This window comes from Hyperoodon ampullatus, assembly GCF_949752795.1.
Source record: "Hyperoodon ampullatus genome assembly, chromosome: 17".
Taxonomy (NCBI): domain Eukaryota; kingdom Metazoa; phylum Chordata; class Mammalia; order Artiodactyla; family Ziphiidae; genus Hyperoodon; species Hyperoodon ampullatus.
The window spans coordinates 45,977,397-46,000,919 of NC_136930.1; the positions used below are offsets into that span (position 1 = coordinate 45,977,397).

Here is a 23,523-nt window from a genome sequence, read left to right on the forward strand (position 1 = left end):
GCTATTGTTTCCTTCATTTCTTTTTCCTTTATTTCTGATCTGATTTTTATGATTTCTTTCCTTCTGCTAACTTTGGGGTTTTTTTGTTCTTCTTTCTCTAATTGCTTTAGGTGCAAGGTTAGTTTGTTTATTCGAGATGTTTCCTGTTTCTTAAGGTAGGATTGTATTGCTATAAACTTCCCTCTTAGAACTGCTTTTGCTGTATCCCATAGGTTTTGGGTCATCGTGTCTCCATTGTCATTTGTTTCTAGGTATTTTTTGATTTCCTCTTTGATTTCTTCAGTGATCACTTTGTTATTAAGTAGTGTATTGTTTAGCCTCCATGTGTTTGTATTTTTTTACAGATCTTTTCCTGTAATTGATATCTAGTCTCATAGCATTGTGGTCGGAAAAGATACTTGATACAATTTCAATTTTCTTAAATTTACCAAGGCTTGATTTGTGACCCAAAATATGATCTATCCTGGAGAATGTTCCATGAGCACTTGAGAAGAAAGTGTATCCTGTTGTTTTTGGATGGAATGTCCTATAAATATCAATTAAGTCCATCTTGTTTAATGTATCATTTAAAGCTTGTGTTTCCTTATTTATTTTCATTTTGGATGGTCTGTCCATTGGTGAAAGTGGGCTGTTAAAGTCCTCTACTATGCATGTGTTACTGTCGATTTCCCCTTTTATGGCTGTTAGTATTTGCCTTATGTATTGATTTGCTCCTATGTTGGGTGCATAAATATTTACAATTTTTATATCTTCTTCTTGGATCAATCCCTTGATCATTATGTAGTGTCCTTCTCTGTCTCTTGTAATAGTCTTTATTTTAAAGTCTATTTTGTCTGATATGAGAATTGCTACTCCAGCTTTCTTTTGACTTCCATTTGCATTGAATATTGTTTTCCATTCCCTCACTTTCAGTCTGTATGTGTCCCTAGGTCTGAAGTGGGTCTCTTGTAGACAGCATATATATGGGTCTTGTTTTTGTATTCATTCAGTCAGTCTGTGTCTTTTGGTGGTAGCATTTAATCCATTTACATTTAAGGTAATTATCGATATGTATGTTCCTATTCCCATTTTCTTAATTGTTTTGGGTTTGTTATTGTAGGTCTTTTCCTGCTCTTGTTTTTCTTGCCTAGAGAAGTTCCTTTAGCATTTGTTGTAAAGCTGGTTTGGTGGTTCTGAACTCTGTCAGCTTTTGCTTGTCTGTAAAGGTTTTAATTTCTCCATCAAATCTGAATGAAATCCTTGCTGGGTAGAGTAATCTTGGTTGTAGGTTTTTCTCCTTCATCACTTTAAATATGTCCTGCCACTCCCTTCTGGCTTGCAGAGTTTCTGCTGAAAGATCAGCTGTTAACCTTATGGGGATTCCCTTGTGTGTTATTCGTTGTTTTTCCCTTGTTGCTTTTAATATGTTTTCTTTGTATTTAATTTTTGATAGTTTGATTAATATGTGTCTTGGCGTGTTTCTCCTTGGATTTATCCTGTATGGGACTCTATGTGCTACCTGGACTTGATTAACTATTTCCTTTCCCATATTAGGGAAGTTTTCAACTATAATCTCCTCAAATATTTTCTCAGTCCCTTTCTTTTTCTCTTTTTCTTCTGGGACCCCTATAATTCGAATGTTGGTGTGTTTAATGTTGTCCCAGAGGTCTCTGAGACTGTCCTCTGTCCTTTTCATTCTTTTTTCTTTATTCTGCTCTGCAGTAGTTATTTCCAATATTTTATCTTCCAGGTCACTTATCCATTCTTCCACCTCAGTTATTCTGCTATTGATCCCTTCTAGAGTATTTTAAATTTCATTTATTGTGTTGTTCATCGTTGCTTGTTTCCTCTTTAGTTCTTCTTGGTCCTTGTTAAATTTTTCTTGTATTTTCTCTATTCTATTTCCAAGATTTTGGATCATCTTTACTATCATTCTGAATTCTTTTTCGGGTAGACTGCCTATTTCCTCTTCATTTGTTAGGTCTGGTGGGTTTTTATCTTGCTCCTTCATCTGCTGTGTGTTTTTCTGTCTTCTCATTTTGCTTATCTTACTGTGTTTGGGGTATCCTTTTTGCAGCCTGCAGGTTCGTAGTACCCGTTGTTTTTGGTGTCTGTCCCCAGTGGCTAAAGTTGGTTCAGTGGGTTGTGTGGGATTCCTGGTGGAGGGGACTAGTGCCTATGATCTGGTGGATTAGGCTGGATCTTGTCTTTCTGGTGGGCAGGTCCACGTCTGGTGGTGTGTTTTGGGGTGTCTGTGGCCTTATTATGATTTTAGGCAGCCTCTCTGCTAATGGGTGGGGTTGTGTTCCTGTCTTGCTAGTTGTTTGGCATAGGGTGTCCAGCACTGTAGCTTGCTGGTTGTTGAGTGAAGCTGGGTGTTGGTGTTGAGATGGAGATCTCTGGGAGGTTTTCGCTGTTTGATATTACGTGGAGCTGGGAGGTCTCTTGTGGACCAGTGTCCTGAAGTTGGCTCTCCCACATCAGAGGGACGGCACTGACTCCTGGCTGCAGCACCAAGAGCCTTCCATCCACATGTCTCAGAATAAAAGGGAGAAAATGTAGAAAAGAAAGAAAGAAAGAAAGAGGATAAAATAAAATAAAGATAAAATAAAATAAAGTTATTAAAATAAAAAATTATTAGTAAGAAAAAAAAATTTTTTAAGTAAAAAAATACGGACGGATAGAACCCTAGGACAAATGGTGAAAGCAACGCTATACAGACAAAATCTCACACTGAAGCATACACACAGACACTCACAAAAAGAGGAAAAGGGGAAAAAATAATATATCTTGCTCTCAAAGTCCACCTCCTCAATTTGCGATGATTCGTTGTCTATTCAGGTATTCCACAGATGCAGGTACATTAAGTTGATTGTGGAGCTTTAATCCGCTGCTCCTGAGGCTGCTGGGAGAGATTTCCCTTTCTTTTTTTTGTTTGCACAGCTCCTGGGGTTCAGCTTTGGATTTGGCCCCGCCTCTGCGTATAGGTCGCCTGAGGGCATCTGTTCTTCACTCAGACAGGACGGGGTTAAAGGAGCCTCTGATTCAGGGGCTCTGGCTCACTCAGGCCAGGGGGAGGGAGGGGCATGGATGTGAGGCGAGCCTGCGGTGGCAGGGGCCGGTGTGAGGCGCGCCGTGCGTTCTGCCGGGGAAGTTGTCCCTGGATCCCGGGACCCTGGCAGTGGCGGGCTGCACAGGCTCCCGGGAGGGAGTATGCGGATAGTGACCTGTGCTCGCACACAGGCTTCTTGGTGGCGGCAGTAGCAGCCTTAGCGTCTCATGCCCGTCTGTGGGGTCTGCGCTGATAGCCGTGGCTCGCGCCCGTCTCTGGAGCTCCTTTAAGCCGCGCTCTTAATCCCCTCTCCTCGTGCACCAGGAAACAAAGAGGGAAGAAAAAGTCTCTTGCCTCTTCGGCAGGTCCAGACTTTTTCCCAGACTCCCTCCCGGCTAGTCGTGGCGCACTAACCCCCTGCAGGCTGTGTTCATGCCGCCAACCCCAGTCCTCTCCCTGCGCTCCGACGGAAGCCCGAGCCTCAGCTCCCAGCCCCGCCCGTCCCGGCGGGTGAGCAGACAAGCCTCTCGGGCTGGTGAGTGCTGGTTGGCGCCGATCCTCTGTGCGGGAATCTCTCTGCTTTGCCCTCGGCACCCCTGTTGCTGTGCTCTCCTCCGTGGCTCAGAAGCTTCCCCCCTCCGCCACCCGCAGTCTCCGCCGGCGAAGGGGCTTCTAGTGTGTGGAAACCTTTCCTCCTTCACGGCTCCCTCCCACTGGTGCAGGTCCCGTCCCTATTCTTTTGTCTCTGTTTTTTCTTTTTCCTTTTGCCCTACCCAGGTACGTGGGGAGTGTCTTCCCTTTTGGGAGGTCTGAGGTCTTCTGCCAGCGTTCAGTGGGTGTTCTGTAGGAGTTGTTCCACGTGTAGATGTATTTCTGATGTATCTGTGGGGAGGAAGGTGATCTCCACGTCTTACTCTTCCGCCATCTTCCCCTCCCCCCCTGCTTGTATATTTTGGAGATTAATCCTTTGTCAGTTGCCTCGTTGGCAAATATTTTCTCCCATTCTGAGGGTTGTCTTTTCATCTTGTTTATGGTTTCCTTTGCTGTGCAAAAGCTTTTCTTTAAGTTCCACTTGTTTATTTTTGTTTTTATTTCCATTTCTCTAGGAGGTGGGTCAAAAAGGATCTTGCTGTCATTTATGTCATAGAGTGTTCTTCCTATGTTTTCCTCTAAGAGTTCTATAGTGTCTGGCCTGACATTTAGGTCTTTAATTCATTTTGAGTTTATTTTTGTGTATGGTGTTAGGAAGTGTTCTAATTTCATTCTTTTACATGTAGCTGTCCAGTTTTCCCAGCACCACTTATTGAAGAGGCTGTCTTTTCTCCATTGTATATTCTTGTCTCCTTTGTCAAAGATAAGGTGACCATAGGTGCGTGGGTTTACCTCTGGGCTTTCTATCCTGTTCCATTGATCTATATTTCTGTTTTTGTGCCAGTACCATACTGTCTTGATTACTGTAGTATAGTCTGAAGTCAGGGAGTCTGATTCCTCCAGCTCCATTTTTCTTTCTCAAGATTGCTTTAGCTAATCGGGGTCTTTTGTGTTTCCATACTAGCTCCCTTCAGGCTGTCTTCACATAGCCAACCCTTGTCCTCTCCCTGGGGCCTGACCTCCAAAGCCCGAGCCTCAGCTCCCAGCCCCCACCCACCCCAGCAGGTGAGCAGACAAGCGTCTCAGACTGGTGAGTGCTGGCTGGCACCGATCCTCTGTGTGGGAATCTCTCCACTTTGCCCTCCGCACCCGTTGCTGCACTCTCCTCTGTAGCTCTGAAGCTCCCCATCCCCGCCAGTAAGGGGGCTTCCTAGTGCGTGGAAATTTTTCCTCCTTCACAGCTCCCTCCCAGAGGTGCAGGACCCATCCCTATTCTTTTGTCTCTTTTTCTTTTTTCTTTTGCCCTACCTATGTACCTGGGGATTTTCTTGCCTTTTTGGAAGTCTGAGGTCTTCTGCCAGCATTCAGTAGGTGTTCTGTAGGAGTTGTTCCACATGTAGATGCATTTTTGATGTGTTTGTGGGGAGGAAGGTGATCTCCATGTCTTACTCCTCTGCCATCTTGAAGTTCTCCTGAGCTACATACTTTTAATATCCTCACTTGCAGTAGATACTGTTGACCACCCACCCAGATCCCTTCTACAGGACTGGTGCACCCGCAGCCCAGCTGCTGCAGGTGTTGGCTAACAGCTCATACTTCCACCTTACTTGGAGGATTGCCTTTGACTGAGGAGAGGCACCCAGCCAGCCCTCCAACTCCTCCTTCCCACACCACAGGTAGTCAAGGACTGCCTGATATGGGAACATAATAGCCCAGCCCCTCAACTCTGGGCAGGACAACCCTGTGGTCCATCCATACTGCAGAGTGCCCTGCTGGGTCAGGCTGAGGCTGAACTTCTGAAAACTCTTTTTCCCCTGCCAAATGCTGTTTTCTTTACTCCCTTATAAATATCTTCTAAGGGCACTTCCTCAATAAATACTTGCCCAAGAATTCCCATCTCAGGCATGGCTCCAGAGGAACTGATTTTACAGATGATGAAACTTGAGACAGAGAAGGGTAAAGCCTTTGCCTAAGGTCAAACAGAAAATGGAAAAGCTGAAGTTTAAAGCCAGACAGTCTGGCTCCCAGCCTGCACTCTTCCCCACCAGTGTAATGACTACTTCTCCAACCTCCTTTCTGGCCACCTCCTTTCATAGGTGGCTGGGTTTTTGTTAAATTTGGCTTAAGTTTTAAAGAATGAGTTGATATATGGTTTGAACAAAACTTTTTACTACTGAAATAAGAGACTGAATTATTCACCTTTGAAGAGTAAAGGGACATATTGCTCCTTCTGGCCACAAGGCAGTCCTATAGGGGAACCCCACTATGACCATAAAGTAAGTACTGCACAACCAGGGGGCACAACAGAGGCTGATAACCTAGCCCCCCAACCACTCATGACAGTTTTAGGCCATCATAGGGAGAAACCAAGCCACATAAAAGAAGTCGAACCCATCCAAGGATAACTCCTTGGGGAGCTAGACTCAGAAGCAGCACACATGTGACCTACCACACTGTCCTCAGAAAGTTGTTCAGATATCATATCTGAATTAGGCTACGAAATTAATACTGGGAAATTGTGCCCGTGCAAACAGCCACCTGTGGGAATACCAGCTGGGTTTATGTATGCTTGCAAGTACTCAGTTGGGCACTAAAGGAAATCAGGCCCTGAAATGGCCAAATTGGGGTCCTTTTGACACTCCAAAATGATTTTGAGTGTGAAGTTAAAGCCGGCAGTCTTCTGGATCTGTGCCTGCAACGTTTACCGGAAACAACAGTTGTAATATTTTTCTAAAATTAGATTAGGGGAAAATATTTGTAGGGCTAGCTCCATGGATCCTTTGGAGAAACATCCAAGTTGTTAAAATTTTAGAGAGCTCTTAAGCTATTGTACCAATTTTAATTGGTATGTAGATGCCCCAAAAGGTTTCAAAATTCCAAAATAGCCTCATTGAAAGATTTGTTGTAGAAGGCTAATGAAAGTAATGATATAAAAGGTACCTAAAACTAATTACTGTTTCCCTCCATCCTTCTTCGAGTACTCATTCTAGTAATCTTCTGAATTGCCTTTCCACTCTGAAGACACTATTAAATGGTTACCTTTAGAAATGGGACCACATGAGGCTGTAGGCAAGCCTCTTCATATCAAAGGCCAAACTGAGGGTCGTAGTTAAACCCAGGGAGGATCCTCAAAAGTGTTTGTAAGTGGATTCCCAAAATGGGAGGCCACCAGTCTGACTGGTGGAGCCTGACAGGAATTGGAGCCTGATAGGAATTGTTTTTGTGGGGAGGGGCACTTCTCCCCCAAGCTAAATGAGGGAAAGTAAAATATTCTAACATAGATGAATGGGTGTGTCAGTCCTTTGATATCATTGAGGTGGCCACCCAATTCTTTGAGGAAAAAAAACTGTCCTTGTTTTACAAGTTTAGTCTTTACAGGACCAGAGGTGTGGATCCAGAAATAATCCAAAGCCTACCAATCCTTTTACCACTACCCAAACCTCCCCTATGTTATCAAAAGAGGCTTGTAAGTATTGAGGGAAAAAAATTGTTTTCTGGCCTTATGGGAACAAAGTCATCCTAGAAGGAACTTGCCTTTCTCCTTCTATGCCTTTGAGATGCAAATGTTTTACTTGTCTTTTCCAGGAACGCTTATTTCTGCTATGTTTTTAAAATGCAAATTCCAGGAAAGGGGGTAGGTAATTTGGAACTTATCAAGGACAAATAGAAATCTTAAGTGTCTTTTCCATAAATATTAGTAAAAAGTGTTTAGCCATAGACAGGTGACCTTGATTTGTTCCATCTGCCGGAAACCCAATGTGAATCCAACCTCTTTTGTAACTGATCGATTTTATATTGTTGTACCTGATTCATGACTGAAATTTTGGAATGGGAACTATGAGGTCTCTGTGTGTGTTTGTACGTAGCTATATGTGTGTTGTAGATCTGTGTTGCAGATGTGTGGTATTGCCAAAATTAATTTGTAAAAGAGCTCTACTTAATTGGCTTAAAGGAAATTGTTTACAAAAATACTTGGAAATATAAAAGAAACTGGCCAGAATGAACTTCAGGTTCATGTGATCTGGAAAATATTCAGTATTGAATTAATATCTGGTATTAAAGTTAGACTAAGATTGTTGGTTTAATACGGACACGTCTTTAGAAAAGATTTTGCAGCCAAGAGTGGGGCACGAAAGGATGGTCATGTCCCAGGTCTCGGGCGAGTCCCTGGAATGGCCACCAAGTGTGGGTTCTTGGCTTTGCACAGGAAAGAATTCAAGAGCGAGCCATGGTAAAGTGAAAGGTTTATTCAGGGAGATACACATTCCATAGACACAGTGTGGGCCATCTCAGAAGGCAAGAGGCCATGGGAGAAACACACTCCATAAACAGTGTGGGCCTTCTTGGAAGGTGAGAGGTCCCAGGGTATATATAGGGCTGTCAGTTTTTATAGGGGTGGGTAATTTCATAGGCTAATGAATGGGAGGAGTATTCCAGCTGTTTTGGGGAAGAGGTGGGGACTTCCAGGAATTGGGCCACTGCCCACTTTTTTGACCTTTTATGGTTGGCCTTGGAGCTGTCATGGCACCTGTGGATGTGTCATTTAGCGTGCTGATGTGTTACAATGAGCGTATACTGAGGCTCCAGTCGACTAGTCTGACATCTTGGACCTAGTTGGTTCTAACCAGTTTATGATGCGTCCTTGGGCTATGTCATTCTTTTAAAGGTTGTGCCCTGCCCCTTTCCTGTCTGAGTCATCAATATTAAATATAATACTTTTACTGTACCTAGGTTTACTAGAAATCAAATAAGACCTTATTACTGTTAAAGTTTGTCAGCAAGAAAAATAATGGTATGAAAACTTTTTAAGTAAATAAAATAGAGGTAAATGAGAAGAGCTTTAGGTAAACTCTTTAGGAATAACTGTTTTGGGAATGTCTACTTTAAGGATAATATCTCCATATTTTGGTAACCTGAAACAAAACTAAGTTAAACTACGAGAATTTCTTCACTATCTGGGTCATTACAAGTAGGATAAAATACTAGAACATTAATTGCTGGGCAGGCCTAAGTTTCCCTACTTTTGTCCTATGAGAAACTGAAGATGTTTATTAGATACATGTCTTGTATCACATTGAGGAAAGAAATTCTATAAGAAGGTGTATGTTTCTAGAGGTTATAAAATACGTTCATAATTGTCAATCAGGAAATGCTGGTATGACAGTTTATAATTACTTGCTTCTTGGTTTTCGCTAGAGATTAAGATTCTAAGGTTAAGAATTATAAGGGAGGGCTTCCCTGGTGGCGCAGTGGTTTAGAGTCCGCCTGCCGATGCAGGGGACACGGGTTTGTGACCCGGTCCGGGAGGATCCCACATGCCGTGAAGCAGCTGGGTCCATGAGCCATGGCTGCTGGGCCTGTGCGTCTGGAGCCTGTGCTCTGCAATGGGAGAGGCCACAGCAGTGAGAGGCCCACGTGCCGCAAAAAAAAAAAAAAAAAAAAAAAAAAAAAGAATTAAAAGGGAAACATTTCAGTATGCAAAGAAAGTAGGATGTGTGTTTTCAGCAAAAAAAGAGGAATGAAAATGCATTATTAAAAAAGGTCATTTTGTCCTAGAGCTGGTTGTTTCTAAATGGATACATAAAGTTGTCAAATGTTTGTGCAAAGGGAACACTGAGAATTTTGTACATCATCAGGATTGGCTTAGATACGATTGAACTTAATTAAGAAAGTGAATTTTAAAAGTAAAGTGGTACAAAACCTGAATTTGGTTCTCTAAAAGGACAAAGTTTTCTTAAAATATTGAACTGTTTTTGATAATAGATTGTGAGTTTCTTTAAGTGTTCTGTATTTGCCAGTGAGATCTTTTATTGTCACTTTAGTTAAGTGAATGGGTATTGTTTCACAGTGACCTGTGATTCTATTTGACCAAGCATTGTAAAACTTCTTGATATTTTTGACAAACTTCCTAAAGATAAAATCCTAAATGAAGCTCATTTGACCTCTAGCTAATTTTGAAGTTTTCCAAAGGGTCCCTAGAATACCTCAAAATATTTGTTTTCTCTCCATCTCAGAAAGAGGAATATTAAACTAATTAGGCTTATTTGGTATGTTAAATTACATGGGAAGCATTGTCAAATAAGTGGTGATAAAACTTCTTAGATTGTATCCTATGGGTAAATGTTACCAACATACATATTCTAGAAATTATATGGAACTCCTAAAATTCTGGTAGGTCCTGGTAAAAATTATATCAGTCATAATTTTAGTAATTATCTTAAATTGTTGTGTGTCACAGCAGTAACCCAGTTTTCCAATTGCATTATAATCAGGTCTTTAACCTTGACTTTTTAAGTCTTTTGACATTTATAGGCAGTTATCATTGTACTCTTTTTGCAAAATGCTTCATCTTCAAGAAGATCCACAGAAAGTACTTTTTGACATGAACAGATTTCTGATAATTTTCACATCATACTGCTGAACTGGGTAAGAAATTAGAATTCTAATAAACTGGATGGCTTCATGTAACTGTTACCAGAAGATTAAGATCAAGGACTAGTCACATAGGAGTGGGTGAACAGACTATGGTTATAATTTTTGGTTTTTGTCTGAAATATTACTGGGTTTTAATCTGTTTTCCAGATATAAGGAAACCTTTAAAATATACCTCTGTAAGTAGAACTGAAACCTTATCTTTTCTCTCTACCAGATGCCTCCAGAATTTGGGAACTCTTAGGTTCCCAGCAGCTTTATCAGGAATATAAGGAAAGCCACCTCCTAAAAGGTACGGGAACCTCACAGTATTTGGGGGACCTCGAGAAGAGAGGAATTCGCCTAAATCCATCACCCAAATCTATAGATATCACAGGTTGAATCTATGACATACCTTTGGTATGGGTTTCCTAGCCCTGAGGTTTTTAAAGTTCAATCTGAGATTCTTTATGAAAAGTTCCAGCACAGCCAATTTAAAAGTCTATGTGGTCAATTACCCCGACTTATTTTGCAAACAAATAAGTCTTAATTTGGCTATATTTGGTAGAAATGAGGGTACTTTTAGAGAGAAAAAGATTGTTTCAGTGAATACAGAATTCTAGTTTTGTTAATTGATGTCTGTATTTACTGGCAAAGACTCACTTCCCAGATAACTCCTTGTTAAGTTTAGTCATTAAAAAGACACTGTTTCTGAAGTTTATCACAGTAATCTAACTTTGGAAGATCAAGATGCATCATGACCTGCAACCAGCTTACACATACTGGAAAAGACATCAGATAAAGGACCCCTTTTGGCCACTTCGGAAGGGACCTTATCAGACCTCTACAACTGAATGAACTGCAACTCCAATTTCTGACACCTGACTTAGACTAAGACCAGCACTACCAGACCAGGATGAGAATATTACTTCAGAAGTAGACAGCTGACCCAAGATGCCAGAGCAGGTCTGTATACTGATTACTTTGACAATTGCACATACTTTTGCTAATGAGCCAAATGTATTTCTTGGGCTCAATCACATGCAAGTTTCAAAAATCAGTCCAATTGCTGGGTTTGTGGCCATTTACCAGTACCCCCAGGTTGCCTTGGTGGATTTCTCCTCTCCAGAGCTCTAACTGGATGGTCCTTAGAAATTTTATTTCAAACGAAACTCTAGCACCATGCAAGCTAACATTGCCACCAATATCACTGATACCCTCTTACCTGGCCAATTAATGGTGCATGTTCTGAACCTGGCCATAATACTCCTTTTTTATTAGATGTTGAATACTGGGTAGCTCCTAACAGGACCCAATGGATTTACTGAACAAGTTTATGACCTTGGCTCTCCCCAGGGTGGTTAAGAAGATAAAAAACTGGTTTCCCTTGGGCTCAAGGTCACCTATGGCTACTGTGGAAACAGCCCCTGTCAATCTGTAATGTGAGTACTCTGGTTACTATCAGTTTTCCAAATGGCATGACCATTTAGCCATGATAATTGTTTACTCATCTTATGACCCATGAAGTGTCAGATTTCTGCTCTGAACAATCCTCTTCCTAGTTTAGGGGAAATACTAGGAAAATGGTTTTGTGCAGGAGGATTTTGGCTTAAATCTTTGCTAATGATATTGCTACTACTACCAATTTAGTTTGTGGAACTTATAAGTTGATACTTTCCTGCCTTTCATGCTGTGTCACCTACTCATACTAAGATAATGTCTAAATGACTTGAAACTACAGATCACATCTGTAGTTCTGTATAAAATAATGGACATATCCCACACACGTGAGGAAAATTGGCTTAAGTCTTACTGGACAACTTAGAATTGAATGTCAGTCCTTGCCAAACATCCTGCTAGTACAGCTCCCCTGAAAGGAGAGAATCGGGCCATTAAGACCAGGCATCAAGGGACAGGCAAGCAGCCACCCTGGTTTTGAGGGACCAAATATTTGATCACCTAACACTTTCTACTGAAAGATTATTTCACAATTTCCCCCCATTGATCATTAAAGTTCGTATTTTATGGCAAGACTAGAAAAACTTAAACTTTTCTCTGCCCTTTGGTGACCTCTCTCCCCACTACTATGCATTGTGTATCTGCATTATGCATCGGCCAAACCTTCCCCATTGGCAGAAATACCTGCTCAACCATAAAGAGTAACACTCTCCTAGCATCAAAAAGACAACTCCTTAAAAAACAGTATTCCTTCTTGATCTTGTAAGGGGCCACGATGACGCTTAGCCTTGGATTGTGTAAACTGTCAATAACACGTCACCTAAATGTATAGCCTTCTGTCTCAACAAACTTCTATAACTAACTGTGCCTTTACTTCACTTCTCAGAGCTTTCTGAGATGCTCTTCCTGGGTTGTAATATCCAAATTTGGCTCGAATAACAGTTTCCATTTCTTAGGTTGACTGATTTTGTCAACATCTCATAGTGGCTTGCTTCCTCACTTATGTCAAAATGTTTCAAATACTACCTCCTCAGAGACCTTTCCTGACCCCAACTGTCCTACCTAGCACAGCAACACTATTCCCAACTCCTTAGTTTTACTTCTAGCATTTAATATTTGAAATTATATTATGCATATTTATGTTTTGTCACTCACACTAAAATGAAAATTCCCTGAGGGCAGGAATGTTTTGTAGCTCATTTACTGCTATATCCTCAATGCTTGGTAACATACATGGCACAGCGCAGGAAGGAGTGCTGTAACTGTTGATCGAGTGGAATGAATTCTCTTCTCAGAACTCGTGCAGGGCTTGTAGAAATCTTCTTGCATGTTCTTAATCTAGAACTGTAGTTATTTAATGCTTATTCGTCCTGCAAGCCTGTATGCTCTCAGAGGACAGGAATTATGGCTTATTAATTTAGGGGTACACAGGAGGCATTCAAATAATGGCACTACCTCTAAAACTCCAAATATCAACTGTAACTTGTCTTTCCATACAGGGACTACTATCAGGATTTCATATGAATAATAGTATTATTCAGAAGGAGGAAAATACATCACATTTAATTTATAATGCATTCCTCTGCATGTAACGAGATACAGAAAATACAATTAAGTACTTATCTTTATTTTTAAAACAAAGCCATTTTCAAAATATAAAAAATAGACCTCTTCTCAAAGAACCATTTAAATATGGCTTTGAGAGACACAGTATTTTATTTATAACAAATAGATGGTACTGCAAAAAGCATTCGTAGATGTTTACGTAAATAAAAATGTTAGTATCATTCTGGCACCCTTTTGGGGCAGGCCTTTATATTTATAGAAGAATTACCGTAACTCAAAAGTAAAATCAATAATGGCCTTTAGTGTAATTTGTATTTAAACCTGAATTTGAGCAACCAATGTAGATTGGTAACTTATTTGGGATCTGGACCCATATATCTGAAATCTGAAGTAGAAAGCTAAAGCTTCTCACTTCCATAGTTTGTCAACAAACGTACCCCAGTCATTCTAGTATCTATATAAGGTGATCTATTAGCAACACCAATAAGTGATTTATAGACAAATATGCTAAGTAAGGGCTGACACAGCTGGATCCTAGTTCAGATTTTATAAAAAGACACTAAGCACCTATGCTGAAAAATAATAATGTGATCCAAGATTACATTTTAAATTATGAAAGAGCTTCTGGGAAAAAAATTAGTGATGGAATGACAACAGATGTTAGGTACTTCTCAAATTAAGAGAAGTACATAACTGCATTCCAAATGAATTAAAACAAAAGCACATTTACAGTGGATTTTTTTCCCCACCAAACTTTCCCGTTTCAAAAATGGTCAGGATTTGGGCAACATCTTTCCCAGCAAACTCTTGAAAAAGCAATGACATCTTTTAAGAAGCCATTTTTTTGCTATTGCACAGAGGTTGATTTTAAAGCCAATACAGACAAATGAGTTCAGAAAAAGGAGCAGTCTTCAAATCCATTCAGCAAGTGCTGCAAATCAGCTTCTACTTAGACAATGAAATGGAGAAAATCTGTGAAACTCTCCATTTGGTGTCAGTTTTACTGTTGTGTTTGCTGGCAACCATTTCAGGTAGAGGAAGCCAAGTCTCATATGTATGGGGAAAGCAAAAGCAGAAAAACAATGTGAAGGCTTAGCAGTTCTGTGACTTCTAATGATTATAGACCGAGTTCAATTATGAGCCATGTTGCTGTGCAGTATTCTTCTGAGTTTCATGTCTCAAATACAAAGGAGCACATGGCTGCCTTGGGCAGATATACTGGAATTATCTTCTTTTAGTTTACTTTTTCTTTTCTCTAAGGCCAAGTAAAAAATGTGAGGTATTTTCATATACCACAAAGGTAATACAGCAGGCTGGAGTCACTCTAATCAAATTGGGGGCAATTCCTTTGTAAAATCCACCGATGCCTTCTTTCCTTTAGAGAGAGAAAAAAAAGTATATATATACATATATACATATATACTTAATTTCCTACAGAGCTAGCCTGAAGATATAATCATAACCATCTTTCAAATGCCTTTAAATGTATGAACATGTAGGAGTATTAGCTGATCTAATGTAGGCATTAAACATCTCATAACTAATAAAAATGCTAGACAACACTAAATATAGCACACAAAAATAAAACTTTTTTAAGGACCATCCAGTTAGAGCTTTGGAGAGGAGAAATCCACCAAGGCAACCTGGGAGTACTGGTAATTGGCCACAAACCCAGCAATAAAACTTAATTTTCTTAATGCCTAGAATTGGAATAAAGCCTTGAAACTTTTTACTTACATTCTCAATATATATATTTACTAAACTGAACTGAATTTAAACGTTTAAATATTCTGTTCTGGCCTTTTAGAATTAAAAAGAAACATGGGGATGTATACCTATAACAATTTAAACATTCCCACACTGAAGACATGCATGTCTTCCATACATGGAAACAAGTGTTTGCAAAAGTTCTGCTACCAGTAGCAGATGTGGGGCCTTTTTTTTTCTTTTTTTAAATTGGAGTATAATTTTTTTTTTTTTTTTTTTTTTTTTGCGGTACGCGGGCTTCTCACTGCTGTGGCCTCTCTCGTCGCGGAGCACAGGCTCCGGATGCGCAGGCTCAGCGGCCATGGCGCACGGACTCAGCCGCTCCGTGGCATGTGGGATCCTCCCAGACCGGGGAACGAACCCGTGTCCCCTGCATCGGCAGGCGGACTCTCAACCACTGGGCCACCAGGGAAGCCCCTAAATTGGAGTATAATTGCTTTACAATGTTGTGTTAGTTTCTGCTATACAATGAAGTGAATCAGCTGTATGCATACATATACCCTTCCTTCTAGGGCCTCCCACCCCATCCCACCCATCTACGTCATCACAGAGCAAGGAGCTGAGCTCCGTGAGCTATACAGCAGGTTCTTTTAAGGATGGTCCTTAGAAATTTTATTTCAAACAAAACTCTAGCACCATGCAAGCTAACATTGCCACCAATATCACTGATACCCTCTTACCTGGCCAATTAATGGCGCATGTTTATCTTCTCAAAGAACCAACTTTCAGTTTTATTGATCTTTGCTATTGTTTGCTACATTCCTATTTCATTTGTTTCTGCTCTGATCTTTATGATTTCTTTCCTTCTACTAACTAGGTTTTCTTTGTTCTTCTTTTTCTAGTTGCTTTGGGCATAAGATTAGATTGAGATTTTTCTTGTTTCTTGAGGTGAGACTGAATTGCTATAAACTTCCCTCTTAGAACTGCTTTTGCTGTGTCCCACAGGTTTTGGGTCGTCGTGTTTTCATTGTCATTTGTTTCTAGGTATTTTTAAATTTCCTCTTTGATTTCTTCAGTGATCTCTTGGTTATTTAGCAGCGCACTGTTTAGCCTCCATGTTTGTGTTTTTCACAGTTCTTTTCCTATAATTGATTTCTAATCTCATAGCGTTGTGGTTGGAAAAGATGCTTGATACAACTTCAATTTTCTTATATTTTCCGAGGCTTGATTTGTGACACGAGATGTGATCTATCCTGGAGAGTGTTCCATGTGCACTTGAGAAGAAAGTGTATTCGTCCGTTTTCAGATGGAATGTCCTATAAATATCAATTAAGTCTATCTGGTCTATCCTGTCATTTAAAGCTTGTGTTTTCTTATTTATTTTCAGTCTGGATGATCTGTCCATTAGTGTAAATGGGGTGTTAAAGTCCCCCACTATTACTGTGTTACTGTCGATTTCTAATTTTATGGCTGTTAGTATTTGCCTTATGTATTGAGGTGCTCCTATGTTGGGTGCACATATATTTATAATTGTTATATCTTCTTCTTGGATTAATCCCTTGATCATTATATAGTGCCCTTCCTTATCTCTTATAAGAGTCTTTATTTTAAAGTCTATTTCATCTGAAATTAGTATTACTACTCCATGATTTTCATTTGCATGGAATATTTTTTCCATCCCCTTCCTTTCAGTCTGTATGTGTCCCTAGGTCTGAAGGGGGTCTCTTGTAAACAGCATATATATGGGTCTTGTTTTTGTATCCATTCAGCCAGTTTGTGTCTTTTGGTTGGAGCATTTAATTCATTTACATTCAAGGTGATTATCAATATATATGTTCCTATTACCATTTTCTTAATTGATTTGGGTTTGTTTTTGTGGGTCTGCTGCTTCTTTTGTGTTTCCTGCCTAGAGAAGTTCCTTTAGCATTTGTTGTAAAGCTGGTTTGGTGGTGGTGAATTCTCTTAGCTTTTGCTTGTCTGTAAAGCTTTTCATTTCTCCATCGAAGCTGAATGAGATCCTTGCTGGGTTGTAGGTTTTTCCCTTTCATCACTTTAAATATATCCTGCCACTCTCTTCTGGCCTGCAGAGCTTCTGCTGAAAAATCAGCTGATAACCTTACAGGGATTCCCTTCTACATTATGTGTTGCTTTTCCTCTGCTGCTTTTAATATTTTTTCTTTGAATTTAATTTCTGTTAGTTTGATTACTATGTGTCTTGGTATGTTTCTCCTTGGGTTATCCTGCCTGGGACTCTCTGTACTTCCTGGACTTGGGTGGCTATTTCCTTTCCCACGTTAGGGAAGTTTTCTACTATAATCTCTTCAAATATTTTCTCGGGTCCTTTCTCTCTCTCTTCTCCTTCTGGGACCTCTATAATGCGAATGTTGGTGCATTTAATGTTGTCCCAGAGGTCTCTTAGGTTGACTTCATTTCTTTTCATTCTTTTTTCTTTATTCTGCTCCTTTGCAGTTATTTCCACCATTCTACCTTCCAGCTCACTTATTTGCTCTTCTGTCTCAGTTGTTCTGCTATTGATTCCTTCTAGTGTATTTTTCATTTCAGTTATTGTGTTGTTCATCACTGTTTGCTTGTTCTTTAGTTCTTCTAGGTCTTTGTTAAACATGTCTTGTATTTTCTCCATTCTATTTCAGAGATTTTGGATATCTTTACTATCATTACTCTGAATTCTTTTTCAGGTAGGTTGCCTTTTTCCTCTTCATTTATTTGGTCTTGTAGGTTTTTTACTTTGCTCCTTCGTTTGTAACATTTTTCTGTTGTCTCGCTTTTTCTGATGGGTGGGGCTGTGTTCCTGCCTTACTGGTTGTTTGGCCTGAGGTGTCTAGCGCTGGAGTTTGCAGGCAGTTAGGTAGAGCTGGGTCTTGAGGACCTCCGGGAGACCTCACCCTGATTAATATTCCCTGGGGTCCGGTTGCTTGGGGGCTCCTCTCATCCCCTTAGGTGTCTGTGGTCCCCCACCAGTGCCTGGTAGGTGTCCTAGTTGTGAGGAGTCACGAACTCCGCGTCCTCCTGGTCTGCCATCTTGACTCCTCCCCACCTTGGGGCCTTCCTAATTCTATTAAACTAGGTTTTTTTATGACTTCCTCTGTTCAATGCCATTCAAATATTTTATAACACCTAAATTTTAATTAATTTGTCAAGGTACTTTCACACATCTCATTTGATTTTTATAAAAAACTGTCAACCTAGATATTCAAATTTTATAAATGAAGAAGTTGAGGCTTATGGTTTTCTATGGAGTAAATGGGATATGGGGAGGAAGGGTCCATCAGCCATGTTTTCACCACAGACACTGGTCTTTGCTATAAAACTAATGATGTCAACTGGACAGTTTAAGATTTACAAGGTACCTCCTAAGAGCCATTTTGATATACCACATACTCTTACCTCCATGTCTTTGTGATTACATCCAATACACCATTGTAAAATATGTGTTGATCCTGCAGACGAGCTCTTACAACTTGGTATGGGTATGTTGCTGCCACAGCAAATATTTTGGATAATGCTGCAACTGATATATATTCTACTGTGCTCTAAAATGACAACAGAAAACATTTGTTTTTCTTTAGGTAGGGTTTCTTTAAAAATATAGAAGTAAAATTTACATAGGGGAACCAACAGTGAAGTGGATCCACAAGTGAAAATACTGTTTCCCCTCTTGAAACAAGGTCTGTGCAATGGGGTTCTATTTTTTAAAGTTGTGTGCCATTATCCTGTAAAGTATTTAACTATAAATTAAATTAGTGGCAGAATCGGTACTTATCATCATAGCAATACTACCAAAGTAAACGTGACAAAATTTCCATCTATTAAATGCCCATAAAAATAAATACCAGTGTTTCTTTCAAGTATCACCTTACCAACTGTGCTTCTGGTAATCTATTGGTATGTTGGTTGTATTTCAATTTCAACAATTCATATGCCATAAACTGAAGGGCACCATGTGATGTTCCAAACAGCCCAGGAATAAACCCCTAGAAAGGAACAAGTGAAGAAAAAAAAAAGCTAAACTAAGCGAGTTTCCAAGGGACCACAGCTTCCGGGGAGGGGAGTAAGGAATGAGTGACCTCAATGTGTGACTTAGAGAAATGGTTACTCAACAAAGTTTTATTTTAGACAGTCCTTCTCACACCCACCAGTGTCACGATGATACTTCTTATGGTAATGAGGATAAACAGTTTAAAGTACAATCTCAATACAGATTCCAGTTGTCATTAAATTGTTCCTTGCCTAAGTCTGGTTTCTTTTCAGGACTGAGTACAGGTCATTCCGAACTCAGACAATAGAGCCAAGGGAAACTACAATTGTCAGCTATTAAAATATATTGATAATAATTCATTACCTTATACAATCCACGCACACCTTCATACTTATATATTTTCAAAAGTGTATCAAACATTCCTTTATATTGCCGCTGTGAAGCATTAACAACACCATCGTACTGTAACATAAGGCGAGTTTTTGTTACCCATAATGGGTTGGTAATGCAGAGGGTCATGGCTCCTGAAATCAGATTTAAATAATATTACTCAGCATACAGGTACTTTCTTACTTCTGACAAGCTGAATTAAGAACAGTCCATTTATATAAAGAATGGGGCTGTACCTGCAACAGCAAGGTGTGGTCCCTGAGGCACAGACCTAGGGTTAATGGGTAGATATAGTTTTTGGTGGTCTTAAAAAGTTCCCCATGTGGTTAGTGAGAAATAAATTTAAAAGGTGATAAAAATGTGAAACACTTTCCCTTTGTGGTGTGAGGGTAGCAAAGATGTCCTGGCTCCTAACCAAAGTGGCCTAGTGTGGAGAACAGACCAAGGTCCTGGGAAGCAGATGCTGATAAGGAGATACATATACTTAGGAGGAGGACACAGTATAACCCAGAGGGGCTGAAGATTAGGGGAAAAGGACCAGCAATCCAGCACCTCACTCATCTGTGCATGTGCACACATATCTGCCCCAACTTTATCACACTCTTCCTCAAACCCATTCAAAGTAGCCACAACACCTCAAAAATTAAATAACTATGTAATATCAAAAGAAATATTTACATTCCTTACAGAGAGTGATGATTTTGTTAAAAAAAATTCAAATGGTTAAGTTTCTCATTTGCCAAGTTTCCTAAGTAGTCCTTTATTCAACAAGTATTTATGGAGTCCTATTGTGAGTCAGGTCTCTGCTAGCAGCTAGGTATTCAAAATAAACAAGATAATTCTTGCCTTAAAAACAATCAGTAAACATTAAGAAACCAAGGTGGGGAATTCCCTGGCAGTCCAGTGGATTCGGCACTTTCTCTGCCAAGGACCTGGGTTCAATCCCTGGTTGGGAAACTAAGATCCCACAAGCTGTGCAGCACAGCCAAAAAGAAAAAAAAAAAAAAAAAAACACCGAGGTAACAAGGTATCAAAGTAGGAGTTAAAAGACTTATGAGTCGGGCTTCCCTGGTGGCGCAGTGGTTGGGAGTCCGCCTGCCGATGCAGGGGATACGGGTTCGTGCCCCGGTCTGGGAGGATCCCACATGCCGCGGAGAGGCTGGGCCCGTGAGCCATGGCCGCTGGGCCTGTGCGTCCGGAGCCTGTGCTCCGCAATGGGGGAGGCCACAGCAGTGAGAGGCCCGCGTACAGCAAAAAAAAAAAAGACTTATGAGTCCTACTTTGTTTTTCCTTCTGAATATTATACATACATGAGGCAATTAAACAAGACTATTAAATTGTTTAATCTGAAAACTGAAATTGTATTTTAATGGAAGAAACACTATGCCAAATCATCTTAAATCATTGGAGAGTCATAACCTTTCTAAATATTATACCCTTTGTGACAAGTAAAATTCTTGAAATCCAGAGTAATCCATCACAATACTTGCCTTCTAAGAAATTTCATGTGATAACTGACTAGTATAGTTAGATGAGCATATTTAAACTCAGGTGTTCATAGGAAAAAAGGCAAATAAAGAACAAAAGTGAAAATCAAGTTGGAAGTTGATGTTTTATATTTCACACACTACCTTACCAGCTTCAGCAGCTGAGATGAGATATTCTGTTGCCTCTAACCTTTCTGCTCTTCCTTCTGTCTTATATGATTTGATGGCATTGTAACTAAAAGAATTAAACATGAACAGTTGTATAAATATATGAATGAGTGACATAAAGCAGTAAATTCTATTTTAAAGTGTGGGTAACTTAAAAATACCTCAAAAGTAGAAGTCAATGCGTAATCCAACTACAAAACAAGACCTTTTTCAAATAATGGATTTACTGGAAATGGTTTACTGTAAGACTATACCATCTCTCCCCCCAAATATGTAGTAGGCTGGCAATACATATATAAAATATTTTTTATCACATGTTCAACCATTAATAAAAACAGCAAACAGGAAAACTGGAAGGGGGAGGGTGTACTGGTGCAGCAATTGGGCAGACAAAAAAAGGGCAGCTAACTATTATGTTCAGATACTGTGGCTGGCAATTCTGATGCATAAAACACTCCACGGATCCCACCTAACAGATTAACAAGGACCACAGTGGCACACAAGAAATCCTAACAAAAGATAACACAAACAGTATCATGAGAGATTCAGGAACTATTACTGAGATCAGAGAAGGCTTTGTGTAGGAGGCAACACTGAGCCAGGTATGGAGAGACAGGTGCAGTTTCAATAGGAAAACACAAGCATGAGCAAAAGTTATAGGGGTGGATGGGAAGGCAGGGCAAACTGAGCTACACTTGAGTGGCACACTGACACTTACGCTTTACTTGGCAGAAAACAGCCACAAAATGCTTCTGAGTAAGGGAGTTAAATCACGTTTTTTGTCAAACTCCAATTTCCACTTTCCTCCAGGAAGAAGACTTCAACTAAATCTTTCCAAACTTGACCAATCCATTCTATCATAAAACAAGTATACTGCTTTATGATAATTTCAACACATAAACCTTACATGGCTTGCCCTTAGAAACTCTCTTTAAAGAACCCACACAGCTCTGAAATTATTAACATAATAAATTTTATACATACGGTTTCACCCATCTAGGAATGTCTTACAACTGAAAATAGGAAAAATGTTTAAACAATATTAAGGCTGATTTTTATTTTGATTTCACTTAGGAAATATTTTAAGGTTGGTTTGTATACTGCCATAAGATTATGAGAGATCAAGTAAAATGTAAGAAACAAAAGAGAAGAAGGCAAATATACCAGGTATTGATGTTTTCCTAAAAATGCCATGTATTAAAACAAAAGCCTCCCCATTCATGGATTCAGTTTCAGGTATCAGAAGCAAGCTCAGAGCAGTACACACTCCTCCACTGCAGTGTGATAATACTTTGTTTCCATGCCTTTGTACACTCAACAACTTGAATATGGCTGCCACAGGTGTTTTCTGTGGCTTCTTCAGTAAGCATCCAATAGCAGTTATTACAAACGGTGATGATACCTGACAGTGAGGAGTGAGGAAATGAATGAGCTACAAAGATGAAGGAGCAGGTCAAATAGGAGGTAAGAAAGAACAAGCCTCAGACTCTTTCAGTCATGTACTGGCTTTGGCTTTCTGTTCCCATAGGGCCATCCTGTGATACATGGTCTTATGAGGACTCCAAGATCTGTCCTCTTCTGCTTTTCCAACTTCATTATGAATCAGTGTATTTTGGGAAGCCACCTTCCTGAATCCATCTCACAGAAATGGCTTCTGGAAGAATGTTTCTCCATCTCATCCTTTTACCTTCTTAATAACTTTTTTCCAGACTAAATGCCTCTGATAATAGCTTACAGAGAATGAGACCAATATGCCATTTTGCTCTTTCTAGCCCTTCCAATTCAGAGAAACTGATTAAATGACTCACCTTGCTTCACCAACTGATTTTTTAAAAAATCATTAAAAACATAAATTCCTTTTTATTTACTACTGTAAAATCTCCCAGACCTACTCACAAGAAAAAGTAGAGTCCCCAGGATAAGCCTGCACCCCACACATTTGGGGTTACTCCTTGGTAAAGTCCCCGTAGTCCATCAAGTTTCCAAATGGTGGTCAAGCAATGCAAAACACCTTTATATTTCGGTCTCAGTTCCAATCCATCACTCACTGCAGTAAAAGATACACAGAGTTAGGTGGGAGCAAAGTTCTATCTCTGAATTATATATAAACATATAGATATCACACAATCAATCACAGAAAGGAGGTAAATTCAAAAGAAAAAATTTTTTGGTAGATAAAATTATTTTCCAGGATTTGATATTTTTAAATTAATAAATTCATATATTTATCTAAGTTTTAAGTGTGTAGTATACCCTCAATAAAAACTTGGATAAAGATGTGAGGAGTGATAAAGCAAATGTAGAGAATGGGATAAACTTTCCTGGAAATTCTCTTGCCACAGTCCCCACCAACACACACACACACACACACACACACACACACACACACACACACAGAGAAATCAGAATAGAAAGTAGAAAATCCCATCCATTGTTTTCTTACTCTCAAAAGTTCTAAATTAATAAAACATGATAGGGTAAAACAAAAACTGATGCTACACACACTCTGTGTTACTTAAATAAGGAGAATTCAAATCTGTTTTGGAAGTTTAAAAGATAATGCTTATTTTAAATAACTTCTATTTCATGAAAGACTCCACAAACCAATAAGAGATTGAAAAAAATTTGTAGTATAGGGTTAATATATCTAATTTACAAAAAGGATTCACAAATCAATAAGAAAATGACAAACAGCCTCTAAAAAACTTATGGGCAAA

General features: G+C 39.6%; 1 protein-coding gene across 1 annotated transcript in view; it reads right to left on the reverse strand.

Annotated features, from left to right (window-relative positions):
• Positions 1-14,296: 14,296 nt before the first annotated feature.
• The window catches only part of SLC25A32 (solute carrier family 25 member 32), a gene marked incomplete at both ends in the record, with an annotated part of 44,398 nt that continues 35,171 nt past the window's right edge, over positions 14,297-23,523 (reverse strand). Inside the window, 6 exons of the mRNA XM_079722380.1 lie at positions 14,297-14,432; positions 18,170-18,315; positions 18,643-18,756; positions 19,125-19,285; positions 20,788-20,873; positions 22,703-22,853. Of these exons, the coding sequence (XP_079578506.1) occupies positions 14,297-14,432; positions 18,170-18,315; positions 18,643-18,756; positions 19,125-19,285; positions 20,788-20,873; positions 22,703-22,853 (794 nt within the window). The remainder of the gene's footprint in view (positions 14,433-18,169; positions 18,316-18,642; positions 18,757-19,124; positions 19,286-20,787; positions 20,874-22,702; positions 22,854-23,523) is intronic.